This window comes from Lygodium microphyllum, chromosome 13 (genome assembly GCF_053477565.2).
Source record: "Lygodium microphyllum isolate KBCC chromosome 13, Lygodium_microphyllum_v1.1.10, whole genome shotgun sequence".
NCBI classification, from domain to species: Eukaryota; Viridiplantae; Streptophyta; class Polypodiopsida; order Schizaeales; family Lygodiaceae; genus Lygodium; species Lygodium microphyllum.
Genome location: NC_141147.1, coordinates 103,700,955 through 103,719,202, shown reverse-complemented (window position 1 = coordinate 103,719,202; position 18,248 = coordinate 103,700,955). Strand labels below are relative to the sequence as shown.

At 38.1% G+C, this 18,248-nt stretch overlaps 1 protein-coding gene across 1 annotated transcript; it reads left to right on the top strand.

Annotated features, from left to right (window-relative positions):
• The first annotated feature begins 1,934 nt into the window (after positions 1-1,934).
• LOC148026999 (uncharacterized) lies at positions 1,935-2,560 on the top strand. Its single transcript, XM_087691543.1, has 2 exons — positions 1,935-2,137; positions 2,222-2,560. The coding sequence occupies exons 1-2, from the start codon at positions 2,056-2,058 to the stop codon at positions 2,422-2,424; spliced, it is 285 nt and encodes a 94-aa protein (XP_087547669.1). The 5' UTR covers positions 1,935-2,055; the 3' UTR covers positions 2,425-2,560.
• The last annotated feature ends 15,688 nt before the right edge of the window (positions 2,561-18,248 follow it).

Sequence of the window (18,248 nt, the reverse complement as noted above, 5' to 3'; positions counted from 1 at the left end):
GAGAGCTGAGAGGGTACTATTGGATGCTTAGATTAGACCTTTATTATAGGTTGAAAAACACTTGCTGCAATATTTAGAAGTTGATCTAGAGCTTTCAATTTTTATGCAAAAGGATCTTAATGTAATGAAGAATGCTTTGTTGAAATGTATGCATGAATAATGAAATGTCATTGCAAATAGGATGTCATAAGTAATTTCTAGGCATTTTGCATTGTTGCAGCAAAGTTTCATTTCTGAAAATCTAGAAAGTTTGATACACGAAAAGAATTCTTTGAAGGATAGGTTGGATATGCTTTACGAAAGGAGTATGATAGGATTCATTTGGTATTTTCTAGTTTGCAAGGTGTCAAGTCACTTGGGCATGTTGAAATCGATTCGGTTGATGTAGCAAAATTAGACATTGATGAAGTAGATATTAATCAACATGTAAAAATTAGAGAACTTATACTTGAAAAGATTCATGAGATTGATGTGGTTCCTTTCACTATACATGAGCCTCGTGGTTGAGATCGGTTTCATGTAGCTTCTATTTCAGATTCTCATGATGTTTATGAGCATCATAGCTCATGAAGTGCTTAGGAAGAAAAAGGAGGAAAGAAGATGGAGAAGGGCTTCTCCACACCTGATTCTTTGCTCTCTCACAACCTCACATGAAACTCTAAACTAGACCTACCACAAAGAATTGGAGGAAGAGGAAGAAAAGCAAAAAGAAAATATAAGGTTTCCTCATCCCAAGTCCTTGGCTCAACATACCTCTCACTTTCTCTCTCCCTCACTCCTAGCAATGCAGACAAGATGATAGAATAGAAGTGAATGAAATCTCAATATTTATGTTGAATTAGCTTTCATACCATGAACATGTTAAAAGGATGAATATAATTGAGACCTCCCTCCCTTATATAGACCAAAATTAGGCTGAGGATTAGGACCCTTCTCTAAGGTGGCACCCTGTTTGTGCTTTAGAGCCTACACCCTTTTTGTGATTTAGGATTTCCACAGCTGTGAATTAGGGTTTGCAGCCTCTTTTAGGAATCTTACCCACTTTGTGGGCTCTGAGCCACTGTTAGTCCTTGCAGCATGCTTTAACGTTAACCTAATTAGACCTAGCCTACACAATTACACTTACAAATGAATGTGCATAACACACACAACTGTTTACAGGTGTGACAAATCTAATTGTGGGTGATAATACAATGTGTATGGGTGTAATGAGCATGGTTCTCACAAAATAATACAACCATGATGATAATATCCATGAAGTGCCATAAGTAATACACATATAATGCGTCCAAAAAATATCACAAGTATGCAAGTGCCCACAAATAATACATTGAAGCTTCAAAAGTGATATCTTCCCAAAAATAAATTTGACACTAATGATTTTACTTTGCTTTAACTTCCTTTTGACTTTGCCTTCTTCAACATTTCTTGTTAATAGATTTCTAGGTGAAAAAATGCACTAAAGGATGGTTGTGTGTGAACATTGATACGCTAGTCTTTTATTTCCTTTTAACAAGTGGGAAAGTGGTGCCCATTATTACTGAAGGATAAACTTTGGAAAAAGGATATTTGAATGATGGATTGTAGTATAGTTGTGTCGTTGCTGATGAATAAATAACTTGCAAGTGTCAGGTACAGCTTGCAAAAAATGCAAAAGATGAGAACTTGCAACATAAGATCTTTTATCGCTTCCTTCATTACAAGACAAAAGCCCAGTGAACCCACATGGGAGGATAGCTTCTAGAATAGTATCTTTTGTCACTTCCTTACAAGAGGACTTTGACGATAACAAAGTTCATTTCAGGAAAAGCTTGCAAAGGGTAACTTTACAAGAGAGTAAGGTGGAGGGTGGACCCTTGGGAGAGTCCAGAATGAAGAAAGGACCCTCCATAGGTTTGAGCTCTTAAGGAAAGCTGGCGAGCAGTAGGTGCATTTTCTACCTATGTAAGGGGGGAATTCAAGGGTGATTCTCTCTCTCTCTCTCTCTCTCTCTCTCTCTCTCTGGGTCTCTGGGTATATACAGAAAAAAAACTTCCTCTCACTGAAGCAAGCGCCATGGCCACCTCCTACTCACGCGCAAGCTTGCTGGTGCTTGTAGCCATGGTTTTGGTGGTGCAAGTTTTTGCTGCTCGCCATGGTTTGTGTCTGAGAGAGAGAGAGAAAGAGAGAGAGAGAGAGAGAGAGAGTCTGACTGACTGATTGATTGATTGATTGATTGCAGAAAATAATGGTCCGATAGTGTTCCCCATCAAGTGCTCCCACCCTCGAAACAGTCAGGGGGAGCAGATCAGCGTGGAGTGCCCCTTCATCGCCGGCAGCACCACGAAGCGCAATGGCACAGTCTGCCGACCCTTGTGCCCCAACCCCGATGAGGTCGGCAGATGCAAAGGCCGCACCTGCCGCTGCTGCACCACCGGCGTTTAGGCTCTCGCGCACACAATGCGGCTGGCCAGCAGCTCTCTCTTCTTATGTATGTCGTGCTTCAAATGCATGTGTGTGGAAAGTTATCCTCCGACCGTGTGACTACATGCCTCAATAATCAAAATTTACTTCCGACGTACCTCTGGCTTAAAAATTTGTTAATGGAGTCCTTATGTATGCAAGGTGTGCCTCGATTCTCCATGGTCTCCATTAGAACACGGATTTATCGGAAGAAGCGGTCCTCTTGTGTAGATGCCCTTGAGGTTCTTGCCTTTGAATTTAATCTCTCTCTCTCTCTCTCTCTCTCTCTCTCCCTCTCTCTTGCACCCGTGACCCGCCTATGCACACACACACTCTCTCTCTCTCAAATACATAATAAATGTCATGTACTATATTTAAGTGTGTGTGAATCTAGCATGTGTTGCTCAAGACCAGGCCTTATCCATTGATAGCTAAGTCTTGGGCTCCTAGGAAGTCATGTGTCTGAGTATGGAATGAATATGTTCTTCGCCATTTTGAAGCAACCAAGGAAACCATTTCTTAAATGAAGTAATTCAACACTTCTTGTCAACCTTTTTTGTTTCCATTCTCTAAAACATATTATTACAAGCTCTAAATGGCCTTTTTTTGAATTCCAGTTGTTTTATTCAAGAAAATTCAATACTTCCGCCTTTCTACATTCAGCATATTCTTTTCTTGTTGTTGTTTTTCTTTTAGGCCCATCCCACCCCCCACCACCTAGGAGGCAAGCCCTAGTGTTTTTTCTTTTCGATGTTTTTTGGGAGGGGGTGCGGTGGGGAGAGGGTAAGAAAAAATAGACAAAAAATATTAGTTGCATAATTTCTAAAATAGGTCCACTAGATAAAGTTGAGTCATGACATATTTGTATCCTTTTCCTACATGTACACTTTTGGATGTTCTAGAGAAGTAATACGCTTGGTGGAATATGACCATTGTGGAGAAGAGGATGATGAAATTGATCCTACCTTTAGGTGCTGCTCATTATGTATCGGCTTTTCTATTGATAGAGATGTAGGATATTAAGGGGAGAGCTCAAAATTTTGACTTGCTAATTCAAGGATCAAGTGTTGCATCTACAAAAAAAGCATGTTTGTGGTTTTTGTTTGTTTCTCTTGTTGTCGTTTTTAGCTTTATTTGTTTTTCTTTTTTTTAAATTGAGGTGTTTAATTCATTCTTTAGATCTATTGCCTATCTTTCATTGTCTTACAAAATGATTTTCTTAATATATAATAGTTCTTATATTGTGGTTAAGTGAGAACAGGATTTATAGGTGGTAATTCAATGCAGGGATTTTGAAGTGCTTTGGTAGATTTGCAAGGCATTTAAAACCCCGAAATGAAGATTCAAGGCTCATATAAAGTACATTTTGCAAGGCATCCAAGGTGCAATTCATGGGGCATTTCAAGGTGTAAGTGAAGTGGAGCAGAAAGCTAAGCTTGTGAGGAATGGATGAGTGCCCAACCATGATTTTCTCATTAAAAATCCATGCGTTTGAGGAAAGATTGCATGTTAGAACACCTTTATTTGCATAGGAAAGTAGTGCAGGCCACCAAAAAGATCAAAATTTCACCAAATTCAAGGTGGTCATGTTGCCCAAGATTGAAGAGCTATGAGACAAGATGGGAAAGGACATCTACACAAAGTTATGGGAAATAAGAGATATTAGTAAATGTGTAGAAAATGACACCATCATATTCATGTTTATTTGCTCGTCCCACCTGGTAATATGCATCATTCGTCACATGTGATGGGTCAAATGGAATCCCCTTTGTGAGGTCTTTGCTCCTATATAATATATATTTTGATGTAATGAAGATATGAGAATTCAACATTTCAATCTCTCTCTCTCTCCCCCCTAAAAAATTAGGCTCTCTCTTCTCCTCCATGGCCATAAGTGATTGCTCCCATGAGAGAAGATGAATGGGAAATTGAGAGCAAGATAAGTGTGATGCTTCAAAACTGATAATCAAAGAGTGTTCTTGAGTTATAATGGAGGCCCTTTGAGTGTATAAGTAGCCATTGGATGCGTATGGGCATTGGAGAATCGACATCAACACATGGGCATTGGAGAGTCGACATCAACACATGCGTGTTGCGATATTTTTGGTCTTTACACATAAGAGGTCAAATTGGGTGCATAGTTTGATTTTCAAATGATTGATTGCGTTCCCATGGATCATATATGATTCAATTCTCTAATTTCATATTGATTTCTAGTTTTTTCTAAATATTCTTTATTTTCCATGTGATAAATGGTTAAAAAATAAGAAGAGTTTCAAAATACTAAAAATACAAATAAAATAGAGAAAAATAGGATTAAATATTCAAACATATAACACATTAGTTTACATTCATAAAACATTAAACATAATGAAAATATCAATCTTTATGAGAAAATGATGGTGCCCTGGTAAACGACCGTTTATCTAAACATAACAAGTAACCTAAGAAATTAGTCTTCACTCACTAAATCAATTTGTTTTATGATGCTTGTGTATATTTAGGATGAATATGTGCTATATGTTTGCCTAAGCTAGTACAAGACAAAGGGCTCGATGCCTTGTGTATGTGGAACAATAAGGGAGTGCATAGATATGCATGCATGAAAGTAAGAAAGGACTCTTTTCAACACATACAAATTGATTTTCCATAAAATTTTATTGTGTACATGACATATAATTTGTACACTAAAAGCATCTTTTCCACATACACCCTTGTATGGCAATTGGTTTCATCATGACGGACTGTGTGAGGAAGTCCCAAGCTATGATAGATTCTAGAGTTTACGTGGGTGAAAGTAAGTAAAAGAGGATATAAATTGTCATGATTTACAAAAAAACACTATATTTGGGATTTCCATGCACTGTGGGAACCCCCAATACCTTTATTATTTGACCACATGGTCAAATATTGTTGCCTTACTCAAAGTTGGAGTCTACCCTAAATACTATGTAAGCTACCTTCCCACATTCCACTTTCAAATATGAATCAAGATTTAGCCACATTGTCTATATTTATCACTTATTTAAAATTGGGACTTGGAAAATTTCCAAACTCGCTAATCGGGTGTTAAAAGAGAGATGAGACCTACGGCCACAACTAACCCTAATGAATTTGAGGACCTTTGTAATAGATGCCACATTACTTTGTTGTAGGTTCCTATATATGTATTACAAGGGGTGTTTATAACTTGTATATTTGGGAAACTCTCACTTCTTGGAGATAAGAACAAGATAGTTAGTAGGAATTAGACTACAAGCATAGTGCTTTAGACAACGTGAGGTTCTCTAGGAGCCTTCTAGCTACTCATAGCCACAAGGTCATCAGAGTCCACTAGAATTGCCAGAAGATCCTAAACTCACATCTTTTGTGTGTATGCCTTGTAAAAATTACACAACATAGCCACAAAATCTGAGTAAGGATCAAAGAAAACGCAAAAAATATAAGAAGAACAAAACTTCTTTCACTCTAAACAAACTAATAAAAGTATGACTCTGTCCACTTGTGCATTTTGATTTTAAATTTTAGATGGTGATCTAGACAGATAATAGGTTAAAGTTAGTTTGATTTTCCTATTCAACTATATTATGAATCTTCCCTAATTAGCTAGGAAATATTCTCTTTACCCAATATGTAAGACACCACATGAGTTCAAAGGAAAGGGTATTTTATTTAGTAAAATTTACAAGATTATATTTATAAAAGGGGATTGTAATTAAACTTTTAAAAAAAATCCTATAAGTTTAGTAAAGTAAAAGGGTCCGTGAGAGCTACTACAAATGGAAGCCTTTGTAGCACATGGTGCAAGTTGAAGCCCTCGAGGTTCATATTACATTATGAATACTTTGAGTTCGTATAGCCATAAGCTAAATGATAAACTATTTATGCAATTAAACTCCAACATTAAGTATCACTTTACAACACTTGCCATATATATCATCAACGTAGTAGACTTCATGACCAAAAGTTTGAGATATCATCATTTAAACCTTGGTTCACGATATTAAAACATTTATTGAAGTGGTTCACAATATGTATACACTCTATATCATATGCACTCAATGCCTTTTCGTAAATATGCGTATCTATAAATTTTTCTTAAATACAACCATTTTCTGTTCAGTATGTAAAAAGTCCCTTTATATGGCACCCTTTCATATGTTCAAAAATATGTAAAAACTTGTATTTGAAAAATCCCTTATGTTGAACCTACATGATATGCACAAATATCTTAATATCATACAATGTCTACTCATAAACATGTAAGCATATCACGTGCACTCAAAAGACATGATTTTTAAAATACTATTTTTACACACCTTTTACATATAAAGGATACCATATAAAGGGGTTATTTCTAAATTAAATAAAGGAATGCATTTTATTATGAAAAAGTTCATAGATAAGAGTGTTTACATAAAAGTGTTATAATGAAGTTTTTAAATAGGCCCTGAATGCACATGATATAGAAGATTTACACATAATGAACACCCTGAGTGCAATATTAAAGAAAAATAACCTAAGTGATAGTCTACCTATAAATAAATTATATATGTCAATGTGTCACCAACCAATTTGAGAATTAAGCCAAACAACCCCATCACTTATGGCATCTATATTACAACTCTTTCTTTATCTCTTGCGTCAAAAGAATCACTATCAATCAAGTTTCACCGTTATTATTATCTATCAAGAGATATCTTTTATCTTTTATCTCATAAATATCATGGAGAGTTTTGAGTATCATGTTGCTACACCCCCAAACCTTTACATCTCTTTCACTCTACCCTACCATCTCTCTCTCTCTCTCTCTCTCTCTCTCTCTCTCTCTCTCTCTCTCTCTCTCTCTCTCTCTCTCTCTCTCTCTCCACCTTTTCCCCACCACTCTAGGTTGCAGATGGCTTAGTCAATTTAATTATGGATGAGCATATTGAATTTTGAGCAAGAATCCGTTCTTCTAATAATGAGGGCTAGCACACAATAGTTGAGACCTTTCTCATACAATGTCCTCCCTATCACCCTACACTCTATAGAGCCTATGGATGGGGGAGCCTATGAACACTAGCAACACCAATAGGAACCTTCCTTTCTTTTCTTTGTGTTTGCTAATGCATGTCCATTAGAGATGCAATGCACAACACAAGGTACCATCACCTTTCTACCATAAAATGTCTACATAGCCATCATGAATCCTATTGATTGGTTGGCAAGGCTAGAGCAAGCAATGGTGCTAGACACATGTATCATAGAGTGATTGGGGAAGTTGTCAAAAGACTATAGAAAGGTATGGAAGGAGATGGAGCTTGAGATTGTATATGGGGTCTAGAGAGGATGATATAGAATAGGAGTTGAAGCTTCTCTCTCTCAAGGGCAATAGGGGTAGTGTGATGCTAACATTTGAAAAGACATGATGCCTATATGTGTGTAATTTTATAGCCAAGAGCATTATTGCCACGAGAAGCATGGTTTAAGAAGTGAAGCACATATTGTTTTTGCAACATCGCAGCTAACACAACCTAGCCTCGAAGCACCTAATTTAACATTAATCTGGAGTTCGATATGCCCAAATATGTCACCCCTAGATGGCCCACACTAAACTCCATTCCATATCTATGTTGGTGGAGGGGTATGTGTGTGTGTTCGTTCACATATAGATGTATATGCATGCATGTGAATTGCCTCTCATGTAATGAGTGTAAATGCACAAAGGTTACACACACACAACTTTGACTAAAACTTCCGCAATGGCACTTCAAGGTTTCAACCTTTGCATAAGAGATCTTAATGGTGACTATGTAAACACACCTTGCAAATGTGAAGTTGATAAACGATTTTTTATGGGCCCGGATTCATTATTGAGGCGTGTGATCATGCCAAACATAGATAACTTTGTAAATACTACAAACGTAGATAAATTTACGCGTTGAACGGATCTCTTATTTTATTAAAAAGATTAGCTCTGGCATGGTGCTTTGGATACAGAGTGCACACTGCACACCTTGGACTCCCTCGAAAGAAAGACGTGCATGTATTTGAAAAGCACAGCATATGTTAAGAAGAGAGATCGAGCTGCCAGCCAGCCGCATTGTGTGCGCGAGAGCCTAAACGCCGGTGGTGCAGCATTGGCAGGTGCGGCCTTTGCATTTTCCGACCTCATCGGGCTGTGGGCACAAGGGTCGGCAGACGCTGTCGTTGCGCTTCGTGGTGCTGCCTGCGATGAAGGGGCACTCCACGCTAGTCATGTAAATCACCAAGCATAAAACATGATGTAAGATTGGGTTGTTGGAACTCTAGCACTTTGATTCTGCCTTTTGTAAGCTTCTCTGTCACTATGCTTGAATGGGAAAGTGACTCTCTCAAGCTTCTTATAATTCTCCAAAGTGTATATGGTCAACCTAGTGCACACATGGCATTATGTAAATGACTTAATGTGACTTATGAGACTTTAAAAACTTTGCGTATTAAGATTGTGGTGGTAGAGGAGGATCAGCTCGCTTTTTCCGCTGTCATTTTCGGGCAATTTGAAGACAGGTCAAGGCGCCATGGATGGAGGAGGGAGAGAGGAGTCCACGCTATAGCACAAAGGAGGAGGTCAAGCTACCATGCAACCACAAGCAACATAAGAAGACTCTACTTGACATGTAAGTACCTCTCTTTACATGCATTGATGGAAATGGAAGGCTACTCTTGGCTGCGAGAAACAGGGCAAATGTGTATAAAGAGAAGGGTAGCAACCCATTCATGGGGGGATTCATCCTCATTGAAGAAGAAAGAAGGAAGCTTTGAACATTGTTTGTGTCTATGTCTATGAAGTAGCAAGTGCTCTGCTATCAAGTGAGTCTCTTGTTCCACTTCTTGATCTATATTATGAAGGCTTGTGGGCTGTCCTTAAAGGCCCAAGCTTGCTCTTTTATGGGTTGAATCTTTGTTTTACAAAGCACCTCTCGCACGGTTCAAGTGGTACATGTATTTATGAAGAAGAAGAGAAGGGCAATGTTTTATGTACCTACCTCTTGATGTAGACTCTCTTCTCTATCAAGAAGAGATCTTTGGGAGACATAAAGCTCTGTCATATGTAGCCCAACACTCTCTTTTTGGGCTGAATCATGTCTCATTGATGCTCCATTTCTACTCTTATGGTTTATGAAGAGAACATGCTCTACTTTCACTTGTAATTGCTGCATCTAATCACTCTTGCCTTGAAAAGGCATTGAAAGTACTCTTTGGGAGATTATTTGTGTCATCTTGGATTATCCTTGACAGCCCTAAAACAAGGTATTCATGGGCTGAAGCTTTATTTGTGATCCCCTTCTTTTATCTTGGTAAAACATGGGATGTTCTTGGTTCTTATGAGTGACTACAACCAATCCTCTTTGTAAGAAAGTTTCAAGGATATCTTTTGGCACTGTTATATGATACTTTTAATCTCTTCTTCTCAGCCTAAAATAGGCCGGTATTTCAGGGCTGAAACCTATAAACACAGATTCTTCTTCATCTACAATCATTTCAAGTACACACTAGACTTGTAATTCCCTCTATATAGTATCTTGCTTTCTCTTTATTCAAGGGAGGTTTTAAAGAAGTCTTTTGGTGATTTCTTGCCATGCTTTGGAATTAATCTTGGCTGTCCATAACAGTCATTCCATAGGCTGAAGTTTTTATGCAGCTGCTTTATTCGTGTTACGTTGATCTAAGTCATGAATCTCATGATCTTTTCATGAAAAACTAGCAACAGTGATGCTAGTTCCATAACCTTGAATCATTCAAAGGTTGATATAGGCAGTCTTCATCTTGATTCTCTATCTTCATTGTACTAATCAGTTGAAAAGAGAAAGTGTCTTGAAAATCTTCTTCATGCCTAGGCTGAAATAGGTAGCTATATTCATATGCAAAGAAGGGCAAGACTCTTCTTGTATCAATTGAAGTAGTACTCTTGTTTACAAATCATCCATCTTTGTGATCATAAGTTTCAAACTCTTTCATCGTCTTAACCCATTTATTCAACTGTCTTATGTATAATTTGTTTTTCCAAGATAAGCCAAAGTATATGGTGAATTGAAGGTTGTGAAGTTCTTCTTGAACCTATAAACATTCACTTGAATCCTACTTATCTCTTGAAGACACATCTCCATCTATCTTGTCCAGTTTTTTTGCCAAACCCCTGTGGCGACCTTCAACCCTACGCATTGTGACATTGGTAAACCCGACGTGAAAGTCAGTTGTAAGAAAACTCCAAGATGGGGGATTCTTCAAGAGATACTCTACAATAGTTGGTGTGTATACTGTAGCAAACTCAGCAACAACAAATCCAAATGTTACAACAATAATAATGAAGGCAAGACAAAGAGAAGATTGATTCCACAACTATCAAGGCCCTAGAAGAAGTTGGGCGAGAATTAAAATAATTGACTGGTCAAAATGTCTATGTTTTCATTCACTTGTATGTTGAGAAAATGCTCTTCTTTGGTGTACCGCAACATGCATGGAGTCGCTATTTTGCTAGACTGGTCTTCAAGAGAGAATCCATGGTCTTTTTCAGCAAGATGTAGATTGGGCTGCATTCAAAAAAGCCATACACAAAGAATTCTTCTTAGAAGACTCTAGCCTTATGAGATGAGGAAAAGTTTCACTGATTGGATTGAGAAACCCAACAAAGGTTTAGCTGCAATAGCTCTATACCATGAGTTTGAAAGTAAATTTGGACAACTTGATGCTAAAGACCAACAAAGTATGGAAGGTCAAAAGATTGAATTATTCCTTAAGGCTGCAGATCCCATTTTGCAAGAGAAGCTTGTTAGTCGCCTAGAGGATGCTACCTCCAAAACAGGAGTTAAAACAAGATTGCTCGAAGAGAGCGGATGCGACTAAGATTGGGCTCAACTTCAACTTCAACAACTCCATTAATGGAGCCTATTACACCTCCAAAAACCCCTATCTCTTTGACTAATTAACCAACTCTTTCTTCTTATGTTCCTTCTGTTCCACCTCTTAAAAATGATATCATGGATGAACTCATTAAAAGCATGTGAGATCTTCATCTGAATCTTACAGAAATTAGTTCCAAAGTAGAGAAGCTAGATGCCAAAGTTTAAGAACGAGGACGATCATCAACTCAAAGACCCATGAGAGAAGACTATAAGAGGCGTTGTATTTGGTGTGACATCCAACAACATGACAAGAGGGAGTGTATTGCCTTCTGTGAGGCTGAAGCGCACAGAAGCTCATCTTTTGGAAAGACTGGAAAATTCATGCAACTAAAACTAGTCTTCCATTGGAGCCAAATTTTGGCAATGGTGGAATGAAGTAAAGATTAGAAGATTTAGCTATAAAGAATGCCTACACAACAATTGATGTAGCTACCTATGGGTTGCAAATTGAGCCAACTAAATCTAATTTGAAAGCATGTAAAGCTGATGTGCAATCTAAAGTATAGATGCACGCATTAGATCAAATGGAAAGCATCAAAGTAGCCAAAGATGATTTGACTAACTCCAATCAATGCATTCAAGGAATAACTGGTTGGGAAGAGAACCGGTAGATTCTTTTTCCGCCTTTGCACATTTGACTGAAGTCAATCATAAAGAAGTCTTGGTTAAAGAAAAGAGAAGAAGAGAAGATGAACCTCCCCCTTCCCCTTCTGGCCCTCCGAAATGGGTAACTAGAAGAACGCTTGAACAACCAAAGTCTACTGAAAATGCAACCCTAGATCAAGAGATGGAAGATGCGCCACAAACTAAGAAGGCCGAAGAAAAGAAGAAAGACAAGCAGCCAGGTTACAAATTGCAGTCTGACATAGAAACTGCAATCGATCTCAAATAAGTCCTAGAAGAACAAATTCTAGGAAGTAAAATTGAGTTTACCTTATGCGAAATTCTTGGAATTGCCAAACTTGAATTTTATGATGTAATTATTAATGTAATCAAAAGAAAAAGACATTATGTTGGTGATGAAGCTGAAGAAACAGTGCATGCTTTTTTACAAGCTCTTCGAGTATTTGTACAGGATGAAGAGAAGTTGAATGCACAAGGAATTCAGCTTGAAGCAGTTAAAGAATTTATTGCAGCAATTGAAGCTGAAGATAAAGAAAGCATGGAAGCAAAAATTGAAGAAGTAAAGGCTGAAAATATAATTGTTAGCTAGTCCAAACCAGTTGGGCAACCTTTCTCTCAAAAAGAAGGTCGTCTACAGCATATGCATGATGACGAAGAAGCTCGATTCATTCCAAGCAGTCACTACTCCCATATTCATTGGGCAAGAGTAACAACGTAGATAGTTGTCAAAATTGGAGAAAAAGAAACACCATGTATTGCACTCTTCGACCATCGTTCTGAGATAAACGTCACAGTTAGGAGTCTCTATGAAAGCGACAGATGTCCCATCGATGTTGATCTAGGCTAGGAATGAGAGCTGTAAACAATTCTTCTGGAGAGTTATATGATGCATGTCCTAATGTGTAGGTAACTATTGGAGACATAAAAGACAATTTTCACTTCTTTGTTCAAGACTCTTGTAGTTACCCTATTATTCTTAGGCAACCCTACATTTCTAAAGCCCACTTGGAAACAAAGGCTCTTGATGATGGTTCTTCCTATGCTCGAATCCAAAGCAATGATAATGAATGAGCTATCCAATTTCTTACTGTGTGTTAATCATCATCAAAACAGAGATCGATTGCGAGATTATCTTGTGCCTCCTAATGCCCAAGAATTCAAGGGTTTTTAGGCTGCACTACTGTAAAAGGAGGCTATGGCAGTGCTTCATGTAAAAGGATTGTGCCTCCTTATGCTACAGAAGCTGTGCCTCTAGCAAATCTACATGTATGTATAGCCAACAATATGGGATGTTATAAGTCTCTTTCAGCCATGACTAAAGATGGGCTAATCACTACTGACACATTGGCTGAAATATATGCAGATGTTCCTGCAGAAAATCAGGCTGAAAATTAGTCCTCCATAGAGGTATGTACATTGGATTTTTATCAAACAATTCAAGAATTTGTTGAATAGGAAGATATGGGTTTTCTCAACAAGACTGAAGTGTAAGTGGAGACAAAATACAAGACGGTGGATAAGAAAGTCAAGCTTGTGGCAGTCCCACTGCCTCCTGAAAGTGAAGGGCTGGCTGATAGGGCAGCAAATCAGCCAAGTCTTCGTGATCCTACTCACATTGGTCACAAATTTACATCGGAAAGTATGAAAGAGCTCAAAATAGGTGATAATTATTTTCTTTTATTGATAGAAAAACACTCTTTTATGCAAATAATAATGAAACATGGTAAAGCTTTTGCATTTCAACCAAGTGAAATAGGTTGTGTGGATCCAAATATTGTGGCTCCTATTGTCATTTTTGCGGTTCCACATGTGCCTTGGAACCTCAAGCCTATTCCTGTTCCAAGGGCGCATTTGCCCAAATTACTGGAATTTCTAATTGAAAATATCAGAATGAAGATTTTAGAACCTTCTTCAGTACCTTAGTCAAATCGATGGTTTATTGTGCCCAAGACAAATGGATCTTTACAATTCATACAAGATCTACAGCCTATTAATCGAGTCACAATTCGAAATGTTGGTTCGGGTCCAATTGTTGAAGAGTTTGCTGATGAAGCTTTTGCAGGGAGAGTAATTTATTCCATGGGCGACCTATATTCAGGATATGACCAATTTCAGCTTTCATTAAAGAGCCGAGACATTACCACAATGAAGACACCTCTTGGATTGGTCCGCATGTGTACTCTACCATAAGGTGCAACAAATTCCATGGCCCATATGATGAACACCATGCACAAAGTCTTAAGGGACGTTATTCCACAGCTTACTCTTCCTTTTCTTGATAATGTACCTATCAAGGGATGTGAAGTCTATGAAAGAAATGAGGAGCTTGATGAGCATGGCTGCACGACATTTGTAGTTAACCATATTCATTGTTGTGACAGGATTTTGACAAGGCTAGAAAAGGTTCATCTTACCTTTCTAGAGCTAATCAATTTTTGGAGTTGAAGAAGTCCTAGTGGTCAGACATTGTGTAGCCCCTACGGACGTAGACCTTCGCCAATCAAGATAGATGCCATCAGCAGAATGCAAGAAAAATGCACAAATATTTCAAAGGTGAGAAGATTTCTTGGCGCATATGTATTCTATCTCATATGGACACCACATTTCACTCATGTAGCCGAAAATCTTTATCAATTATTAAGAAAAGGCCAAAGATTATTTTGGGGTAAAGAGCATACTCTTACTATACGCAAATTGAAGAAGTTGTTGATTTCATCCCTCACTCTCAAAAGGACTGATTATTCAAATGGTCAACCCATCATTCTTATTATGGATACAAGTCCCATTGGGATAGGATGGGCTGTTGGCCAAGAAGATCTTGAAGGTAACAGATATGCAATTTGTTTTGGAGCAAAGGTTCTCAATGAACGTCAAAGAAGTTATGCACAAGTAAAAAGGAAATTGTGGGGAGTTATAACAACATTAAAGTGATATCGTGAATACTTTATAGGTGCTCCCGTAGTGGTAGAAACGGATTGTCTTCCATTATTGGGCATGATTGCCAACTTCTATGCTAAAATGGATTGCATATATTAAATCTCTCAACCCCTAATTAAAGCATATTGCAGGAAAGGAGGACATGTTGTTATGCGCAATACATGACAATGAAGAGGAGCTGATGGAAGAAGATGAAGTTGAAGAGTCTATGCGTGCTGAATTTCATTCCATGACTGTTGTTGATAATACCTTTTTAGCTGTTGTATATGCAGAACCAAAGCTGAAAACAACAAGTGTACCTGTTCTTTTTAATGGTACAACATCAAAGTACAGCAAGAATAGAAAAAGGTACTATTCTAAATTAGAAAACAACAACAAAGATTAAAGATTTGCCTATGGAAGAAGGGTGGTCACCTAAAAGCCAGCATGCTCATTGCATTACTCAAGTTCTAGCTCATTTCCTTGAAGAAGATGATCGGCCAATATTTGAGCACAATGAAGAAGAAGGAAACTTGTACTAATGAGGAGTTCAAGCATATTAAGAGGAAAGCTTATGGCTTTTTTCTTAAAGATGGGCATCTATGGAAGCACACAAAGAAGAAAAAAGGAGTGCCTATCTGAGTTTTAGGTAACAAAAGATTGCTACAACAGGTAATGAAGGAATTTCATGAAAGTTTGTGGCCTGGCCATAGAGGCATATGGGGAACCTTTATTAAAGTCAAAGAAAAATAATGGTGGCAGAACATGTATCGAGACATAGAGCATTTTGTTGAAACTTGTTATGTGTGTTGGATGTACTCTATGGTTAAGCATCGAGATAGGTTACAACCGACTTATCCCTTGTTTATACACTATAGATGGGTTATTGATCTTGTAACCATGCCTACAGGGATATGGCATATGCGGTATTTAGTGCTTGCAAGAGAGGATCTAACCAAACAAGTTGAAGGTAAGTTTTAACAACCAAGTCCACTCAAGCTGTTTATTGATTTTTGGTAGAAGAAGTATTTTGCAGATATGACTATGTCTGCAAAGTAATCGCAGATAGAGGAGTTGGATGCCAATGAGGCACGCAACTTCTTTGCTTAATTAGGTATTAAGTTGGCTTTGACATCAGCCTACAATCCTGAAGGCAATGGGAAAAGTGAGAGAGGGCATCAGTCTATTCTCAAAGATCTAGCAAAGTCTTGTAGAGGAAAGATTAAATAATGACCTAAAATGTTGCCTTTCACATTATGGGATGACTAGACTACTCACAATACCGTAACTAGCTATATGCCAACTGAACTTATGCATGGGCAGCAACCAATAATGCCAATTGAAGAATCTATTCTCACATGGAGTATTCTACCTTGGTAGGAAGGCATCAATAGAGAAAAGTTGTTGACTTTGTGCATATGGCAGTTAGAAAAAGAAGGCTTAAAGATATTCAAGCAAATATTTTGAGAAGCTAAAAATAACAAGACTAAAGAACAAAAGAAGATTTGATAGGCAACATCGACTTCAACCAATAGATATCCAAGAAAATGACTGGGTGCTTGTATATTACAACATCCTAGACAATCAATACAGTGCTTCTAGGAAGATGGTAAAGGGTTGGTTTGGCCTATATGTGGTAAAGGTTGTTCATGACAATGCCACATATTCATTGACTGAATTGGATGGGACAAGCATGAAGATACCCATTGCTGGAAAAAGAATCAAGCTCTTCAAATGAAGAGAAAGTTCAACATATGAGTTAGAAGACTTGGATATAATCCAAGAGCATGAAGATATAGAAGATGAAGATGAAGACATGACAAATGAATATCTCTCTTAATGCTGCAAATCCAAAGAAGTGGCACATCCCGAAGGATGTAAAGGTTAGGAGGAGGTGAATGTCATGGGAATGTTTGCCAATGAATAAAAAATAACACTTTATGTTGTTTCTCAACCACTCTCTAGAACTTTGTAGAGAGTTCACAAAATAAGTTGTTATTCCTACTTCAATCACTCTTGTCCTTCACTTCTATTTTCATTCCAACATAATGTTCCATCCTTTGGACTTTTTGCCTTGAGTCATATGTTCCCACCTTTAATAAAGACAATGTCATGACTACCTTGAAGTTAAAACCCACTCTACTTTGCTTCTTTGACCACAAGTTGTAATAAGTCATGTAAATCACCAAGCCTAAAACATGATGTAAGATTGGGTTGTTGGAACTCTAGCCCTTTGATTCCGCCTTGTAAGCTTCTTTGTCACTATGCTTGAATGGGAAAGCCACTCTCTTAAGCTTCTTATAAATCTCCAAAGTGTATATGGTCAACCTAGTGCACACATGACATTGTGTAAATGACTTGATATGACTTATCAAACTTTAAAACCTTTGTATATTAAGCTTGTGGTACAGGAGGATCAGCCCGCTTTTTCCGTCATCATTTTCGAGTAGTTTGAAGATAGCTCAAGGCGCCATGGATGGAGGAGGGAGAGAGGAGTCCAAGCTACAACACAAAGGAGGAGGTCAAGCCATGCAACCACAAACAACATAAGACGACTCTACTTGACATGTAAGTACCTCTCTTTCCATGCATTGACAGAAATGGAAGGCCACTCTTGGCTACAAGAAACAGGGAAAATGTGTATAAAGAGGAGGGCAGCAGCCCATTCATGGGGGGATTCATGCTCATTGAAGAAGAAAGAAGGAAGCTTTGAACATTATTTGTGTCTATGTCTATGAAGTAGCAACTCTCTCCTATCAAGTGAACCTCTTGTTCCCCTTCTTGATCTACATTATGAAGGCTTGTGGGCTATCCTTAAAGGCCCAAGCTTGCACTTTTATGGGCTGAATCTTTGTTTTACAAAGCACCTCTTGCACGGTTCAAGTGGTACATGTATTTGTGAAGAAGAAGAGAAGGGCAATGTCTTATGTACCTACCTCTTGATGTAGACTCTCTTCTCTATCAATAAGAGATCTTTGCGAGATATAAAGCTCTGTCATAGGCACCCCAACACTCTCTTTTTGGGTTGAATCATGTCTCATTGATGCTCCATTTCTACTCTTATGTTTTATGAAGAGAGCATGCTCTACTTTCACTTGTAATTGTTGCATCTAATCACTCTTGCCTTGAAAAGGCATTGAAAGTACTCTTTGGGAGATTATTTGTGTCATCTTGGATTATCCTTGGTAGCCCTAAAATAGGGTATTCATGGGTTGAAGCTTTATTTGTGATCCTCTTCTTTTATCTGTTGAGATATCGAGCTCCACTCGTGATACGCCAGGGTGACCGTTGTGTATTTATGTCACCGACTTGTCAGTTGCAGACGCGGTTGGTACACCG